The sequence below is a fragment of the Myotis yumanensis genome, unplaced genomic scaffold (assembly GCF_028538775.1).
Source record: "Myotis yumanensis isolate MYYU_CA2020_CCGP unplaced genomic scaffold, mMyoYum1.0.hap1 SCAF_10, whole genome shotgun sequence".
NCBI classification, from domain to species: Eukaryota; Metazoa; Chordata; class Mammalia; order Chiroptera; family Vespertilionidae; genus Myotis; species Myotis yumanensis.
The window spans coordinates 44,726,685-44,746,282 of NW_027223761.1; the positions used below are offsets into that span (position 1 = coordinate 44,726,685).

The following is a 19,598-nucleotide window of genomic DNA, read 5'->3' on the forward strand; positions in this document are numbered from 1 at the left end:
ACCCAAAAAGCTACCATATTTAAGAATGTTATGAAATATGTACTATTGTGATCGCTGATGTAGTTTTTGTATCTGAATCCTATTCTAATATATAAAAAGCCAGGGGCCATCATGACCGAAACAACCGGACGGACAACCGAACAGCAGGCTGCGTGGGGCGACCAGGCCAGCAGGGGGGTTAGTGAGGGATGACCAAATGACTGAACAGCAGGCTGCGTGGGGTGACCAGGCCTGCAGGGGGGGACAGTTGGGGGTGACCAGGCTGGTGCAGGGGGCAGTAAGGGGCAACCAGGCCGGTGGGGGGGGCAGTTGGGGGTGACCAGGCCAGCAGGGGGGGCAGTAAGGGGTGACCAGGCCAGCCAGGGGGCAGTTAGGGGTGACCAGGCCGGGGGGGGGGCAGTAAGGGGCGACCAGGCCAGTGGGTGGGGCAGTTAGGGGTGATCAGGCCGGCAGAGCGGGGCAGTTGGGGTTGACCAGGCTGGCAGGGGGGCAGTTAGGGGTGATCAGACCATCAGGCAGAGGTGGTTAGGTGTGATCAGGTTGGGGGGGGGGGGGCAGGCAGTTAGGAGCTAGAGGTCCCAGATTGTGAGAGGGATGTCCCGGATTCGAGAGGGTGCAGGCTGGGCTGAGGGGACCAACCCCCCCACCCCCGTGCACGAATTTCGTGCACTGGGCCTCTAGCTTATATATATTCTTTTAGAATAGTCTGATTTCCTGTTATTTCTGAGAGTAAAAGTCACTTCCCCTTCCCCTTCCCTTAAATGCCTTCCCTTCTCTAGTAATGGTAACTCTTTGTTCCAGGAAGGCCCTTTCCTAGAATATTTACTCCCTCATTGATTTGTTGAATGGACACTGTATTGTTGTCACTTAGGCTTGACTGATGTCATTAGGAACCCAGTAGGTAGGATGTAAGATGTAAGCCACTGTACTTTACATTTATGATGAAGATGAAACGCTTGCTTTGTGTATATGAGTTAACTATAGATCCCCCTAAAGTTAAAGATTGCTTGACTAAGAATTGTCAGCTGCTGATTGTGTATATGGAGCCCCCCCCCCTGCCCCCCCATTCATAGCAGGCATATCTTACTGATTATAAGAGGGATCTACTGAAAAGAGATAAAGGTCATGCCATTCTTCCAATCAAGTCACAATAAATACTTCCTGAAACAAATAAATGTTGCTTTAGCCAATCTGTGATAAATCAGTATCTCACAATTTAGAATGACTTGGAAATGTTTTTATTAATATCCAAATATGATGCCAAGGCCAAATTGCCCCAATTAATTGGAGTGACTATTAGACAGATGAATTATTTATCACCAGTTCCAGTGTCTACCCTTGTAATTAATTATTTTAAAGCTAGTTGCAGGTTAATATGTCAATACCTAGAAATGCCTATCAAGGAACTTAGAAAATTCTTCTCTAAAGGGCAAAACAAAGCCTAAATGGTGTGGTGTGCTTTTGATTATGTGTGGCTCTGGAATATCTGTACTATATCTTCTTTTCCTGCTCTTTGGCCCATCCTTATCCTTATCCTATATCATTGAGCCACAATGGGTCTAATTTATAGGAATATATTCACTTAAAATTTACTGTTAAGAAATGTTTGTGATCAGTATTACACATTTCTGGACTTCAGTATTCATTTCCTAACAATATCCAAAGTTGTGGGCTGAGTTCAGTTATTAGTATAGTTATTAAAACAGTTGGATTTGATTGTTAGGAAATAGTTTACTGATGTCATGGAAACCTTAGGTTGGAAAATCTATTATGGTAATACTGTGGATTGCATCTCTTATTTAGTCAACATGCTTTTTTCCTTAAGAAAATATTGAGTTCCAGTTGCAAATGTTATTTGGGAAAACAATATAGGGTTGTTAGTGCTGACAATGAGTTGAAGCATCTGGATATATTGAAAAAGAATTAGCTTGGTGGTGGTTGCACAACAATGTGACTGTAAACTTAAAATGGTTAAAATGGTAACTTTTATGTTACGAACTAGAGGCCTGGTGCATGAAATTTGTGCACTCCAGGGGATCCCTCACCCTGGCCTGTGCCTTCTCGCAGTCCAGGAGCCCTTGGGGGATGTCTGTCAGTCGGACATCCTTAGTACTGCCGCAGAGGTGGGAGAGGCTCCCGCCACCATGGCTGCACTTACCAGCTGTGAGCCTTGCTTCTGGCACAGCAGCGCTCCCCTTATGGGAGCACACTGACCACCAGCGAGCAACTCCTGCATTGAGCGTCTGCCCCCTCGTGGTCAGTGAGCATCATAGCAACTGGTCGTTCCACTGTTGGACTGAAACTGGCTCTCCCAACATCCCCTGAGGGGTCCCGGATTGTGAGAGGGTGCAGGCCAGGCCGAGGGACCCCACTGGTGCATGATCAGGGCCGGGGAGGGATGTGGGAGGTTGGCCAGCCATGGAGGGACTGCAGGAGGCTCCAGGGCATGTCCAACCCACCTTGCTCAGTCCTGATTGGCCGGAAACCAGCAGCAAGCTAACCTACTGGTCGGAGCGTCTGCCCCCTGGTGGTCAGTGCACATCATAGTGACTGATCAACTGGTCTACTGTCTGTCCCCTGGTGGTCGGTGCACATCATAGCAACTGGTCTACTGTCTGCCCCCTGGTGGTCAGTGCACATCATAGTGACTGGTCAACCGGTCAACTGCCCCCTGGTGGTCAGTGCACGTCATAGCGAGCAGTTGAGTGGCCTTAGCATATCATTACCATATTACGCTTTGATTGGTTGAATGGCCGACCAGATGACTCGACACTTAGCATATTAGGCTTTTATTATATAGGATATTTTACCACAATTTTAAAAAATGAAGAATTAGCATCGTTAACAGTTTTTGGATATTTCAACTGCACTTTTTCTGTCTGTCAAGCAGCAACAGAAGTTTTTCTCTGAAAGTTCTTTTCCTAAAGAGTATTCATATGTAAAAGCTTTTAAAGTTTTTACAACTGTATTTAAATCAAATAAGTCTGCATTTGTTTTACTTATCTACTTTATAAACTTTTCTTTCTTGAGCCCAAAAGCATGAAGGAGGTAAGCGTGAGTAGGTCTGATAGGATGGTTATTTTAGAAGGAATCCATCAACAGATTCTGGCTGAGTCTTGCCAACTGCTTGTTCTATTTTCATTTAAGAAATTAAAAGCCTTTAAGAGGGCTTTGCAGCACTATTAATGAAGTTCTATAGCCCTTCGAAAATGAAACTTCTTCTAAATAGGCAGACAGAATAATAGTTAAACCTAGGTCACTTCTAAGTTAATCACAAAATATATGTTAATTGAAAAAAATTAACTTGATATACAATTGTAAAGTTAAATTTTATTTTAAATATCTAAAAAACTGGTTTGTTTGCTTTTAAATTTTATTTCTTTTTACTCCTAATGACCTTCTTCTCTACTAGATCAAACAAAAAAAAAACTGGTTGTCCCCATGACCTTCTTATAGATCCCTATGCTGTTAAAAGTAATGGAATATGGCTAGAAAGTGAAAATAACTTAAGGAGAAGTGATGTGGAACTTAAGAAGAATGGCAGGTTTTAGAGGTGTCAATAATATCTCTGATATAATAGGATAGAAATATCCTGGTAGTTTTTAGGAGGCCTGGCCAGATGGTGAGGGAGCTAGCTTTTTCCCAGTGCTTCCTGCCTTATTGAATGCTTTACCTCATTTCATTTAGTTCTCACATTAAGCCTACAAGATATGTAATATTATTCTCATTTTACAGCTAAGAAAAATGAAGTTCAAGGAAGTTAAATAACTCACCCAAGAATGTATCACCTTTGTGGAGTGACAGATGGAATTGGAACTCAGGTCTCTCTTGACTGTAAATCTATGCTCTTTCTATCAAACCATTCTCAGAACCCTGTGCTAAAAGGCTCTGTGCTTGGATCTTTGCCTTGAAATGATCTACCTTTGCAGCAGAAAGCTCCCTTTCTTCTCTTTGCTGGATAACTTATACCCTGCCTGTTCTAAAAAGATACCAGGTTGCTACAGAGATCTAAGAAGCTGTCCAGTTATCATGCTGTTTGAGGAGACTCAAATCCTTTTGCATTATGCTGTGGAAACAGTGTTTTTGTTCATCTGCAAATGAATACTAGTGTATGTTCACAACAGGCAAATATGTAGAGACAAAGTGGACCAGTGGTTGCTAAGGGCTGGAGGAGAAGGGTGGGGTTTGGGAGTATTAGTTAAAGGGTATGAGGTGATGGATTGTTCTAAATTGATTGTGGTGATGCTTAGTAACTGAGTATACTAAAAATGTAATTGTACACTTTTAAAAAAAGAAAGAATACTGGTATGTACAAGCCCGATAACCCAGATCATAAATACACAAGGGAAGGATTGTAACAAAATTTCACCCATTTCTAGTTGTATGGCAGCTACAACTAGGCCTAAGGAAGTTGCTGGTTTCATTCAAATATGTGTGTATGTTGTGGGGTTGGGGATTGGTGAAGGGGGATCACACACCCAGGCCAGGGGCTGGAAGGAGGGTCTTCTCCAGCCTTTAGCTTCTTGGTGGTACTCAGCTCTGTCAGACCTGAGAATGTGATTAAAAGAAACTAATGTGGTATGGGTGAGAGTAATGAGTGAGCAATTGAGAGTATGAGCTGTCTGATGTTTTATACCATGCATTAACATTTGAAAACTTTTTAAGCAGTGTTTTATAAGGATTAAATCTAGCTTTCCAGCTGCATGTTTATACTGGCTGTCCCTCCTTTTCTTTGTTTGTAAGTCATTGTGGTTATGGGCATTTTGAGCCTAACTAGACATCCCAGAAACAGTCTGGCTTCTTGGCAGTGGAGATTTTAAACCAGTTGCCTTTCAGACAATGCTGCTTCCTCTTGTTTATGATTTAATTTTGTGTTTGGGAGAGAGAGCTTCCCTGACTTGCTAGTTTTGTTCTATGGCAAAGTAGAGTAGACTGTGAGATCAGTATGCTGCAGTAGAAAGAGCTCAGACCTGGGATCATAGAGATACAGGGTGAAATCTTGGCTTCAGCTGTATTACCTGGGAAAGATAACTTCCCTCAGTTCTTCATAAATTGAGGAGGGTGATAACTATCTCATAGGGTTTCTGTATGGATTAAATGAGATACACTACATTTAAAGCACTTAGCACAGTGCCTGACAGATAATAGATTCCTAATAAATGTTAAAGTTTTCTTTCCTTAAAGAAAAGAGGCATTTCTATACATATTTTTATTCATTTACAAGAAACTTACTGACTGTATCCACTATGTGCCCAGCACTGTGTTAGGGTTTGGGGATACAGAAACTGATGTATACAAAGGTGGGAGGATAGTTACTTCCCTGTTTTTAGTGAAGGTATTGTTTGAGCTCTTTCAGGCCTAAGAATAATATCAAGTTTACTGCTCTTGACTATTTTCAGCCAGCATTTTGAAGCTTCTTAAGGTGACCAAATGCTACAATAATATCTGTATATTATGTTTATTGTTTATACAATATTTTCACATTCATGATTTTTGTGATTCTTTGTGTGCCTGTAACAACACAATGGGGGGGATAGAGTTATATATAGGATCAAAGTTTTTGTATGCTATTGAAGTTGAGTTCATAGTAATTTGAAATAGATTGTTATAAATTAAGATGTTAATTATAATCCCCAGGGTGACCTCTAAGAAAATAACCTTAAACTTACACAACATTATAATACAGGGTGGGTCAAAAGTAGGTTCCCAGTTGTTTGTATGGAAAATAATACAATTAATAAATAATAATACAAGAATAAACTGTGTTTCATGTACTCAAAACTGTATACCTACTTTTGTTCCACTCTGTATATATCAGTTATATCTCAGTAAAGTTGAGAAAAAAGAAGCATCTAGATTGCAAAGAAAGAAGTAAAATTACTCTATTTACAAGTGACCTGATGTTATTCATAGGAAATCCTAAAGAATTCATGAAAGACTATTAGAACTAATAAACTAGCAAAGTTGCAGGATACAAAAATCAGTTGAATTTCTATACACTAATAGTGAACAATCTGAAAATATAATTAGGAAAGCAATTCCATTTACAATAGCATCAACAAGAATAGAATAGTTATGAATAAGTTTAACCCTGAAGGTGTAAGACTTGACACTGGAAACTACAAAACACTGTTGAAAGAAATTAAAGAAGACCTAGATAAAAGGAAATACCACTGTGCTTATGGATTAGAAGACTTAATATTATGATGCCAGTATTCCCCGACTGGTTTCACAGATTCATTGCAATACCTATTAAAATGCCAGTCTCCTTTTTTTGCAGAAATGAAAAGCTGATACTAAAATTCACATATGGAATTATAAAGGATCTCAAATAGCCAAAACAATCTTGAAAAAGAACAGAAGTGGAGACTCATACTTTTCTAATTTCAAAACTTACTGCAAAGCTACAGCCATCAAAGGAGTGTAGTACTGAAATAAGGGTAGAGATATCAATCTTTGGAATAGAATTGAGAGTCCTGAAATAAACTCATTCATCTGTGGTCAGCTGATTTTCAATAAGGGTGCCAAGACCACTTGACAGGGGAAAGAATAGTCTGTTCACATATGGTACTGGGACAGCTGGATATCCACATGCCAAAGAATAAAGTTACAGAAGACCCCAACCTCACACCATATACAAAAATTAAGTCAAATTGGACCAGACACCTAAATGTAAGAGCTAAAACTATACAACTCTTAGAATATAACTTTAGAGAGTTTGGCAGTATATAAATACTGCTTCCCTATAGCGCTGTCCTTCTCTGGTGCGGTGGACTTCAGTGACTGGATGCACTTGCTAGTCAAGGTTACCTTTTTGTCAGTCCGTCTCTATTGCTTTGCACAGAGTTGGCGCTCAGTAAAGTCTGCTGACCAAATGAATGGAAGAAGCAATGACAATTTCAGTTATACTGAGGCTTACCCAAAAGATTTTAAATTATCAGAAACTGCTTTGGGTGTCTTTCTGGTGTGCTTGAGTGATGCAAATGTAGCTTTCCTTCCTGGGCCTTTTTATTATTTTTACCACAAATTGCATTTAGTGTGTATATAAAGAGGTTCTCCTTACCACTGGGTACTTGTCATTTGTACCTCTGATAACTTGGGGATGTAGTCAGTGTCTTTAAATTTGACTCTGTTACTGCTGATGAAATGGATTTATAAACACTTTTTAAAAATATATTAAGCTAATTCTTAATTATGGAATGTTTGGACCTTAAAGTATAGGTGTAGCCTCAGTTTGAACACCTAATGACATAGAGCTCAGTACCTCCTAGGGCTATCACTGAACTGCTGTGACTATTGAAAGTTACCAAGTTCTTTCTTAGGTTGATTAATGTCTAAGTGTCTACTTCTTTCTCCAATGAAATCATGCCAAACAAGTCATATATTTGAAATAATAATGCTGTCTTTTTCAGCTCCATATCCATTCCCCCTGACCCAAAGTACATGTTATTCACTGCGACATTTTAATCTGCAATCCAGTTTACTTCTGGGTGCCTTACAACACTGACAGTTTGTGTAAGTTCTGGGGGTACAGATAGATTTCAGTATTGGTCTAGGTAAAATACACACCAAGCTGACTTCTAAGCTGCCTTTATAGGGGGATATTGAAGTTTGCTGCCTGTTCCAAAATAAACCTCACACTAGAGGGTACAACTCTCACATTGTTTAGGTTCAGTGTTGAATTTTCTTGAAGTGCAGACATGTAATGCAGGTTGGCCACCACTTTCTCCTGTTGACAACATAGCATAGATTTGTTCATCAGATTGAAGCCATCTAGCAAGGTGATGTGGCCATAAGACATAGGATGGGAAGTTTTGAATGGGAGGGATAACACAGAAATGCTGGAATGGAAGTCATAGGTAGGACAGGCCTTTGCTAGAGATGTAGGAAGAGGAGAGGTGCCCTGAAAATATACCTTATTACCACATTTATAAATTTTCTCTGACATAGTAAAACTTTAAAAGTAAGTCGTTTGCTACAAAAAAAGTAGATATGATGTGTTCCATTCCAAAGATAAGTAAAACTACTTAAGGAAATAATTTCTGTTTGGAATAATCTGCATGACTGTGTGTCCACCTTGACTTTTGGCTTTTCTAGCCCTGCTCTCACTCCATCCCAAGTAACTAATAACCCCCTCTTTTATGCCAGTCTGTCTTTTAGGCTCACTTTTTTGTTGTTGTACCATTTCACTGTATGGTATTGAATTATTTATTTGTATACCTCACTGGACTCTGATTCCTTGAAGACTTAGATGATATCTTATTCTTCTCTGTGTTTTCACTGCCCAGATAATGCTCATCAGTGAATGGCATTTTGTAGGTACTTACATATTTGTAGGTACGTAAATGTTTGTTTCATGGCTGATTTAGATTGTTTGTGGAGACATTTGAAGGGGGAAAATCTGTTGTTTGCAAAGGTGATTAAACAGTGTGTCCACTCTATTAAGGAAGGTAAAGTAGCCCTGTATCTCTCAAAGCACGAGCAAAACAGCCATTAGTCTTGTGTTATTGAAGCAGTTCTAGTTTGGAAACAAAAGCTTAAACCAAATGTCCTCTCCGGAGAACTCTTCTTCTTTTGACAGGATTTGTTCTTTGAATGTGTTTTGTTACCAAATTAACTCATTTCCCATTGCAGTTGCCCAAAGGAATTGTCTTTCTTGGTGGGTGGCTTTGAAAAGACAGAAGAGATTTTCATTTTTCCCCCCTTAGCTAGTATTATGGGCTACGCTTGACTATTTGTCTTTTATTTATTCTTTTTTAGGAACCTAAAGGTTGAAAGGAGTCAGAGCTGCAGTGACACTGCTCAGGACAGAACGAGGAGCAGACTCCGAGCAGCCCCAACCAGCAAAGCCAAGGTACACCTCAGACACAGGCCCTGGACATCCAGTCCCGTCTGCCACCGCCTGTCCACGGCCAGGAAAGAAACCATTCCATGAGAAGAGGCACAGGGTCCTGGGCAGACTAGTTACGTTGGGGAATTTTATAAATAGCTATGATGGGAAGACAGTGTGAATTGGTAGCCAGGTGGTTGGCATGAGGGTTGATAGACGAACATTTTTAGAAGTTCTAGATGACTTTTTTCCCTATAGATTTTTAATTGTATTGTTTCAAGTTTGTAGGAATTTCTGAAAATGTTGTACATTCTAGGTTAGGGATTTTCCCCTTTTCTTAGGCTTATATCACTCTTTATCCCTTTTCTTATCCTTTCCCTCCCTCTCTCTCTACCATTATGAAGGAAGTATGAAGAAAAACACACACGTATATATGTATGTATGTATAATCTTTTTAACCTCTTTCAGGTCACAACTATAACCCCAACCTCCAACCCCATCATTGGTGTCCTCTTGTCCACTCAGAACAACCGCTGCCTCTCCGCCCCTGACTTGACCATTGAAAAGCGTCTGCCCTTCAGCTCCCTCTCATCCTTGGCTTCCCTGCATAAGCCCGAGCGCTCCATCAGCCCTGAGAGCAATGACAGCATCTCCGAAGAACTCAACCATTTCAAGCCCATAGTCTGCTCACCATGTACTCCTCCCAAGAGACTCCCTGATGGCCGTGTGCTAAGCCCCCTCATCATCAAATCAACACCCCGCAACCTAAACAGAAGCCTACAGAAGCAGACTTCTTATGAGGCCAGTCCACGGATCCTCAAAAAGTGGGAGCAGATCTTTCAGGAACGGCAGATCAAAAAAACCCTTTCGAAAGCCACCCTCACCTCCTTGGCTCCAGAAACAGGGGAAGACATGCTCGTTTCTGAAGTTACCCATTCTAGCAAGGAGAGGCCGCGTCTGGCTTTAAATACAAGACTGTCCAGGGGGCATGTGCTCTCTGAGTGTATTGGACCTGCCCCCGCTGACCCGGATTATTTCCCCTCTGTTAGCCAAACAAAAGCACAACAGGGCAGTGACAGTAAAAGGAGCACTGAGATCCCATTGGAAACCTGCTGTTCTTCAGAATTCAGAGCGGGAGCCAGTGGGACTTCTTTGAGAGAAAAGTTTGAAGGGTCAGGGTCAACCCCAGATGCCAAGTTAGACAAAACTTGTATAAGCACAGCCATGAAAATCTCGGCGATTAACTCAGTGCTGCCCAAAAACAGTGTTTCAGGTGGGGTCCTCAAAACAAAGAAACAGCTGCAGACAGTGAATCATTTTGATCTGCCCAATGGTGTCCTGGCAGACAACCTAGGTGAGGAGCCACTTCCTGCCTTGCGTCGGGGCCGGAAAAGACACTGTAAGACCAAGCACTTGGAACAAAGTGGGTCCCTTAAGAAACGGCGACAGAGCAGTGGTGAGTTGGGTCTGGCCCCAGCAGACCCAGTCCTGCGAGAGATGGAGCAGAAGTTGCAGCAAGAGGAAGAAGACAGGCAGCTGGCTCTGCAATTGCAGCGCATGTTTGACAATGAGAGACGGACTGTGAGTCGGCGAAAAGGAAGCGTGGATCAGTATCTCTTACGGTCCAGCAACATGGCCGGGGCCAAGTAGCACCTCATGAACAGTGTTACCTACTTTTAAGAGGTCTTTGTTTTGGGCTTGGTCATTTATACTGAAGAGCAGAGTGTTCTGACTTGGGGTTTTTCTTCATGGCAAAACACCCCGATGTGGTTCTGAGAGGTTCCAGGGCCTTTGTAGTCTATATCCAAGGGAACTGTGTGTCTGCTTCCCTGTGACCCAGGCCAGAAGCGCCTCACCCCCTAGGTGACCCAGGCCTGAGGGCTTCGGGCCAAATCTGGCAGCACCCACTTGGAATGAGATTCAGGAGCACAATGGCCAGAGTTAGAAATGGTAGCGGAAAGAGGGGATACCTTCTCAACTGGTAGATCTCCTGACTTCTTTTAACAGAGTGTATTTTTAAATCGGCCTTGCAGATAAAAATAAGTTCCATCTTTTTCAAAGAAGTGGAACAGTATAGTTCTTTGGCAGATTCCAAAAGATCATGTTAGCCCTTCTCCTGACCCTTGTCACAAGTAAATATTCCTAATGAGATCAGTGAGTTTATGCTTCTACAAAAGCTAATTAACATTCCCTGTTAAAAAGTAACATTTGATTAATGCTATATAGTTGACAGACCAATCAGTCATTGTTGAACTTGGTCTTACCAGGAGACCTAACGTGTAAGTGGGACTAACCCCATTTTTAGATGATGAAACTGCAGTGCAGGTGTTCAGGTTCTCTCAACAAAGTGGCTTATCCCAGACTGACCACTGGGTCTCCTGACAACAAATCCCATGGATTTTCCACACTGACAGGTTGTTATATGGACTACAACCCAAGGTCATGCCAGGGGAGTCTAGGGGAAGCTGGCTAGGCATTGAGTACCCATTTTGCAAAACCCACATGCAGATACCTGAGATTGACTGGAACTATAAACCTTTACTGTGCAATTAGTCCCACCCCCCACAGTTTACAGCCTCCTTTTTTCCAGGCTGTGAGATAAAAGACAGTTGGACATCATTATTACTCTCCACGTGGCCAAGGGTTATCTGCAATGTTGATCTAAAGTCCAAAAACTTTGCCCAGAAGTCAGGCAAGAACAATGCTGAAACTCCATACTATGGAAAGGTATCTAGCTGGATGCAGCTGGTAAATTCAGTCCCATGGACCTTTGGGGTTTATTTTCCTTAGCGGCTGACACCATGTGTCTTTTGCATCCCTGGTGGTGCTTGGTGCTCCTGCCCATCTGGGCTCATTGAGAATAGGGGTTAAGATGTGATTTTAGGGAATCTCAGATGGGCTGACATTCCCTGTGCATGTATGAGCTGTTACTATAAAGTCACATGACTGACATTTAACAAACCTTTCAGAGCTTATATATCCCAATGTATGTTGTCCCCTTTGAGTGGCCCCAACAGGATACTGCATCGTTTTTCCAATGATGTTGCCATTGGTGAAAACATGTCTGGAACTGTCCTCAAAGTCTAGAAACATCTGGAAACATAGACTCCTAAAATGTTAGAACTGGAAGGGACTTTAATGGTTAAATATTCCAACTTCTTCCTCTTATTCAGGCAGAAGCTAAGATCCAGAACAATGACTCACTGATCAGGGTCACTAGGGATTTACTCTATCCCCTTATTTTGCTTCTTCTCAGGAGTCTTGTCTCCCTTCTCTGTGAAAATCTGTAATATTTTAGGGATCTAGGAGAGAAAATTTTAAATTCCAAACTAGTCAGAAGCTATTGAAACCTCTGGGAGAGAAGGTGGGGTAACAAGGAGGTTTGGAATCATAAATGAGGTGCACCTTTAAAATCACCAGAGCCATTCTGTGTGCAGCTCACAAACAGTTCCCAGAGATAAGTTCCAGAGATGCTGTGAGCATTTTGGTGATCATTGTGATATGTGGAACCTCCTCAGTGACTGCTTTGGTGGGGAGTATCACTCACCTGAATGTATGTATCCTGTGTTCTCTGTGCGTACACACATGCAGATGTGTGTTTAAAAAACACATCAGTCTCATTACTTTATATTCACACCACTTCAGTTCTAGGTCCTACCAGCAACATATGCCCTCCAAAGGCTGCTGGAGGGCACATTGGTGCCCAGGATAGAAGAGCTGGCACTGGTCTGCAGGAGACAGAGGGTGACTTACTAAATGCCCACAGAGAAAACACCAGTTACTGCCGTTTCAGTTAGTTCCTTTTGGATCTTAGTATTATTGGGAGGCTAATCTCATTGACAGTAGGAAAGACTTATTTTTCCACTTGCCACTTTTTTCTATATCTCCGATAATTCGAAAAATACTTTTCAGTTGGAACTGATTTTTGTTTTTGGAAAAAAAGATAAATATTTTTAATAGAAAAAAGATATATATTTTAAATATTTCCCCAGAGTAATACTTTCATTTTAAGAAATTACATAGTAGTAGCAACAAGTTTTAGCTTCAGGTGCAGAGTGAAAAGCTACTTGTTGGTAAGAGAATATTCCAAATTATGGATCCAGCTTACTGACTTTCCCCCTTAGCCCTGCTGTGGTGCCTACAATGGTATTGACAGTTGTTTCCCATACTTCCAGCTGAGCAGTAGTACTTCAAATATATGCAAAGCAGTTTAGGTTAAGGAGGGATGAGGCTTACTTTTTAATCTGCTTGGCTTTGGAGGAGGCAAAAACCACTAAGGTATTATCTGTATTTTAAGATTCTTCCCATACTTAATAACTAAAACCTGAACACTTTTTCTTTCTGAAAAATTTCCCCTCTCCTGTTGCTTGGTTGTGAAATCGATCACATATGGAGTTGCTGACATGGATTCTTTGGAGAAAAAGAAAGACAAGGTAGGGAAATAGAATAATGGGGAGGGTTTATCAGCTAGAATGAGAGATGCACTATTTCACAAAGCAAACATATTTATCACAAATCATTGGAATCTGATTCACCATACAAATTTCTCATGTCCTACTATCTTTGTTTCATGTGTATATGCAGTCTTTGTTTTTTCTTATTAAAGGGGAAGTTATGAAGGATGGAGGTCATTCTGATGGGAAATCTAAGCAATGTGGTGCCCTGAGAAGGGGGCTCTTAGCCCTTTTCCTTGGGGTGGGAATGACACTTGGGAACACGTTCCTGACTCTGTTGATTGTATCTGTTGGAAGAAGTCACCTGGGCCTGTTGGGTTGGTGTCAAATCAGGGTAGTATGTATCCGGCCCTTGGCCCCTTTCATGTAATTGCCTCTTTTTAAAAGGTTAATTCTCTTTGGCTGAGGCTTCCCAGGAAAACCTTTTGTAAGTGGCTTCATTCATTTTGTAAATTTAATTTTAAAATTTTTGCCTGGAGAGAGCACTGGTGATGAATGCCTTCTCTCTGTGCTTTTTGTTCATTTTCCCTAAAAAGCCCTTAAGAGATTAAAGCTGCTTAATTAATTGCAGTATGATTACAAACTGACTAAAATCGGAAGCTGCCACTGTGCTTGACTGGTGAAGCTGGTGACCGAAGGCTGTGCTGTTGTTCATCCTTTCTGTTCCATTTGATGACATTGGCTGAGCTTCGAACTTGTGCCCACTTGTGCTGGGCCGTGGAGATACAAAGATGGGAAGGACAGCCTCTGCTCTTGTGGAGCTCCGTGTCTAATGGAATGTATTTGAATGTATATGTGGCTGGAGAGTTTGTTAATGGCCTCATGAAAGGCCACTTCTTTCATAGAGATGATCTTGGATGGTGCCATTCAAGATACTGTCTAGCACCAAGCAGGCTGCCTTGAACATTTTAGATATTCCCATCAGTATTTGTGAATGTGATTGCAACACTGCTTTCCACTTCCTAAGTAATTTTGCCAGAAGAGAATGAATTTTATCCTTCAGTGATCATAGGACAATAAAGATCTCTTCAGAAGCTGCTTTTAGCATAAAGCATCTATGGCAGCGGTTCTCAACCTGTGGGTCGCGACCCCTTTGGGGATCGAACAACCCTTTCACAGGGGTCGCCTAAGACCATCGGAAAACACATATATAATTACATATTGTTTTTGTGATTAATCACTATGCTTTAATTATGTTTAATTTGTAACAATGAAATTGGGGGTCACCACAACATGAGGAACTGTATTAAAGGGTCGTAGCATTAGGAAGGTTGAGAACCACTGCTCTGTGGCCACATCTATGGCCACATCTCAACTTAGTAACCTCCTAACATCTTCCCCAATCAGAACCGCTCAACTGGAGCTGGCAGCAACGTGGGATTTCTTTCCTTTTTCTTGCCTGGCTTTTAATTCAGATGGAGGGCCAGCAGGAGAGGAAGGAAAGAAAAATTGAAGGCTGGAGCATAACCATAAAATATCATGTAGCTGGAATAGGCAGGCATGGAAATGATCCAAGTCATACTCTCCCCCTTGCCATCCCTCTTCTTTTTTAAGAAATTAGGAACTTGATGTCCAGCACCCTGTGTCCTATTTTATATTATAGTTTTCTAGGGTCTGAATAAATAGTCTTTTAAGTTACACACACACACACACACACACACACACACACACAATATTTGAGAATGAGGGGGACAACCAAATGATTTAGGAGGCTTTTTGTTTTTAACAGTTTTTCTTCCTGGTTTTTTAAGTTAGATTTAAAAGGCACCTATATCCCCCTGAATATACACCCAGGTAGGGAAAATCCCCATAGTGTACGGTGGATATGGAGCCTTGGGAAGTGATATGTTTATTGGAACAGTCATTTTAACTACCAAGGGTTAAAACCCAGCCAGTCCTTCATTTTTCTTTAAAAATCAAGAACTTAGGGACTTAAATCTCTCTCACCCAGCCTTTTCCTTCAACCCATAGAGAGGTCTTTGGGCCTGGTTTTTAGAACTAGTATAGCTACTTATAAATTCTTGGGACTCAAAGAGAAAGCAGGTCTGCTTAGGGGAAGGTGTGTGTGTGTGTGGGGGCACAGTGAGATTCTAGGGAAAGGGGTTGCTGAATAGATTTTCCTCCAAAGAGGATCCAGAAATGTATCCTTATACATCAGTGTTATCCACTGTAACTTTCTTAAGAGGATTGTTCTACAGAAAAAGATACTTCAAGATATATAGAGGTCACCAGTTTAGAGGTTGATTAAACTGGATGAAGGAAAGTGCCAAGACTGTATGTGCACATTGTTCTATGTATTATCAGTATTTTTTTTCTTCCTAAGAAAAATATTTACACACTTCGCTTTGAGTGAGTAAATGCTTCCTTAGTGCCTTGTAAGTGTGGGAGGCAACCTCAAACTTGGAGCAGGCTGCCTCTCTGCCTTTTCTGGTGTCTTAAATCAAGAACTGGTTGAACAAAGCCAAGGTAAGGTCAGGCTTGCTCACCTTCCTGTTCTCTAATTCAAGAAGGGGTAAAAACAGGCAGTGACTCCTCAAAGATCAAGCTGTTACAGCTTAAGTAGCTTTTGGGCCCTGGCTACAGAAGGCAACAGTCAGATTCTCCTGTTCACCCTCCAAGCTGTGCCACCAGTGGGAGCAGGTGGGGTCAACCCTTAGCCTCCAGCAGAACACTTCAAGTCCTGAGGAGAGAATGGGTAACTGCAAGGAAAACAACCCTATCTAATAAAAGGGTAATATGCAAATTAACCATCACTCCATCACACCGATGGTGGCACCCATAGCCACGAGATGGCAGCACCCAGTCCTCTCTGCCCCACCGGAGTTCCCCAGTCTCAAGGAGAGCGGGCAGCATGAGCAGCCTGGCGGAATGCTTGCTTCGTCACCATGGTGACAAGGCAAGCATTCCACTCTGGCTGCGGAGGGCCTCTGGGCAGCAGGCATGGAGTGGCCAGGGGACGGGGGAATGCTTGCGTCATCACCCCAGTGATGAGGCTAGTGTTCCGCACCCGGCTGCGGAGGACCTCTGGCCAGGCCGGGCATGGAACACTTGTGTCATTGCAGGCCAGGCTGAGGGGCACCCCTCTGTGCACGAATTTCGTGCACCGGGTCTCTAGTGGTTATCATAAATGCCCGTGTGTGTGTGTGTGTGTGTGTGTGTGTGTGTTGTTTACTCTCAGTTCTTCATACAAACACAGTTGTCCTTAGGGCCTTTCCCCCACCCACCTAGAAATAGAAAATGGGTTGGTTTTACTCAACCTGCTGTGTGCGTTAGAATTGGACAAGGGGTCTAGATCCTTGTGGACTGCCACTGCTGGCCACCTCTCACACGCATAAAGAATATTTTGACAAAGACAGAGGACTTAGAACAGTTCATGCCCTGTCAAGGATGCTTCTGCCAACAAGGAAATGGCACGGAATCAAATGGGATGATGTGTTGTTTATTTAATACCACAGTGCATTCTTCAATGGATGTTTACCTTCTTGAGGAGAAGCCCAAGCTGAGACGATAGTAAAGCAAACTCATGAAAGTAAATATTCTGTTTCTAGGCAAAAATCTGATCTCTGGAGAGCAATCTCAGGCAAATCTGGGCTAAGCCTAGACTGTGTGATTTTTAAAAATATATATAATGTATTTTTATTGATTTGGGAGAGGAAGGGAGAGGGAGGGAGAGATAGAATCATCAATGATGAGAATCATTGATTGGCTGCTTCCTGCACATTCCACACTGGGTATTGAGCCATAACCAGGAATCAAACCATGACCTCCTGGTTCATAGATTGACGCTCAACCACTGAGCCACGCCGGCTGGGTGACTGTGATTTTTGATGCTACTTTTGCTTGGGGAGATGCCCCATGTTGGAATGTCTGCTTTGGCATTCAGAATTATGGGGAAATTAGGTAAGATGGAGCTTCTGTAGTGTACAGCTATGTCTTCTGAGTTCTAAGGTACTTCCAATTTACAACTGTTATTCTGATATTCAACCATTCTTCTAATGAACACACCAAAAAAGAACCCAAGTAAAGAACAAATGCATAGAATGACATTTTCCTTGCACATTAGGGCTTTACTCAGAACATCTGATACGTTTTTTTAATCCTCACCAGAGTACTTGTTCACTGATTTGAGAGAGAGAGGAAGGGAGGGAGGGAGAGAAACATCTATGTGAGAAAGAAATATTGATCTGCTGCCTCCCATATGTGCCCTGATCAGGGATCCAACCTGTAACCCAGGTTTTGTGCTCTGACCAGGAATCAAACCTTCAGCCTTTTGGTGTATAAGACAACACTCCAATCAACTGAGCCATCTGGCCAGAGCCAGAACATCTGATTTTTAAAAATACCCTCTTTTGAAATCACTGCTCAGGAACTCATCAAAATTGGCTTGGTGGCAGTTTCTCATCCAACAGAGAACAAATATATCCCTGTTTCATCTAAACTTGTCAAACCAATTTGAAGGACCGATATATGAGTCAATGCCATACATGGTAAACCAGCACTTTGAAGGACCTTTGAAATCATCTGGTCTAACCTCTTCCAAAGAGGTTCGTTAAAATGATTTTCAAGAAAAAATGCAGTTGATCAGTATCTCTGGTTGTCTCTTGGCTCCTAATGGTCTACATACCACACTCATTAATTACCTTATAGCCGGGTGCTGTGAAAGGGGTGGCCCTCATTGACGGATGGAACTGGCCCTGACATAGCCTGGAAGCTGGGTCCTCTGACTCCAAAGCCACTGATTGCTTTTTCTGGGTTGGCTTTCCTCCTGGACTGTGCCTCACAGGGCTAGAGAGATGAGTCTTCTTTCTGCGTCCACTGCAGGGGTGGGAGGTATCCTGAAGTAGCAAGTATGGTGAGACACAAACTGCAGCTAAATTGGTTCTCTCCCTCCTGTGGCCACGGTTGACCCTCCAGGGTACTCACTGGCACTTTGGATTAGTGCTTTGGAAAACAGATGGGCCTAATTTTGAAGAACTGGTGGGAGAAACTGTTTCTTCTGTTTTGGTCATGTTTTGCTCTGATTAGAAAACTGGAGAAGGCTCAGAAGAGTGTGGCAGCCAGTTTCCCATCTGCTTATGGAGAAGGGGGCTGTGGGTGAGAGCCAGCCCGGGGGGTGAAGAATCTAATGATAGATCAGATGTGCTGGGGCGAGTGACTACCCTGACAATAGGGAGGGTGGCTACCACCGCAAAGGCCTTCTTGATTAGTCTTGAATGCTGGCTCACTTGACAAATCTAGTCTGAGGCTTTATTCACTGGGATAGGACAAGGCCATGTCTCTTCAAAAGCACAAAACTCAGGAAACCAGGCAACTGAAATTTTCTCAGTGAAAAACCCTCCCTCAAAGAGTGTTTTTAACACCAGAAGAACCCATAGAGGTTGAAAACTCCATTGCTGTTATGGGTAAGGTTAAATGAGCTGCCCTATGAGATACATCTTACAAGAAGGTTAAACATTGAGGCCTGGTAATGTGACTAAGTCTGGATTACTCCTGAGATAGGAAAGAGTTGGACCCTAGTGGTAAGTGATCTTATAGCCTCCAGAGATGCAGCAGCTCCCTGTATGGGAAGGGGTGGTAGTCTGATTCCCTGCTTTAGAAGAGCAGGCAGGTAGGAGTGCTGTGTTTCTTGATCGTGGTCGTTTTCAGGGAAGTCCAAGGCAGTGCCTGTGGGAGCAAGTGCAGCACTGGCTTCGAGTGTCTTGCCATAGGTGTGTATAATCCCATTAAGATAGCCAGCCTGAGCTATTTTCCATTTCATCCACAATTCAATCTTACTGAGTATTTCCTGGATGCAGACCCTGGGCCTAGCACCAGAGGTATCATTTGGCACCATGCAGTGTGGTGCCCAGTGAGGTCATACTAGGTAAAAAAAAAAAAGAAAGAAAAGAAAAGAAAAAAGAAAAGGAAAGCCCAGTTCAGCTTGGAAGGAGAGTTCAAGGACATACCTGAGCTGAGACTGAAAGGATGAATAAGAAACCTTAGCTCCCATGTGTCCTTACCTAGGTCTCTTCCTGGATGAGTAGTAGTCACTGCGTAGCCTCCTAGTGGTGTCCTTCCTGGGAGTTCTACATAGGCACGCTTTGGTTACATAGGAGGGAAAAGGGGCCAGCTGTCTACACTCATTCTGTAAACAGCCTCCATGATGGCAAAGCTAATAATCAGGAATATACAATGATTCTGACACCATGGAACTCTGGGCAGAGACTAAGATGAAGAAATGTAATAAATTCTCCATTAGATATCAAAGGTCAACTTCAAGTATAAAAAAGGGAAAGCAGTTCTGATATTAGTAGTCTGCTGATAAAGACAATAAA

General features: G+C 42.3%; 1 protein-coding gene across 1 annotated transcript in view; it reads left to right on the forward strand.

The window, feature by feature from the left end:
• RNF169 (ring finger protein 169) overlaps positions 1-15,626 on the forward strand; it is a 59,083-nt gene extending 43,457 nt beyond the window's left edge. The window contains exons 5-6 of the mRNA XM_070425621.1: positions 8,761-8,854; positions 9,299-15,626. Coding sequence (XP_070281722.1) covers positions 8,761-8,854; positions 9,299-10,480 — 1,276 coding nt within the window. The 3' untranslated portion in view covers positions 10,481-15,626. The remainder of the gene's footprint in view (positions 1-8,760; positions 8,855-9,298) is intronic.
• The last annotated feature ends 3,972 nt before the right edge of the window (positions 15,627-19,598 follow it).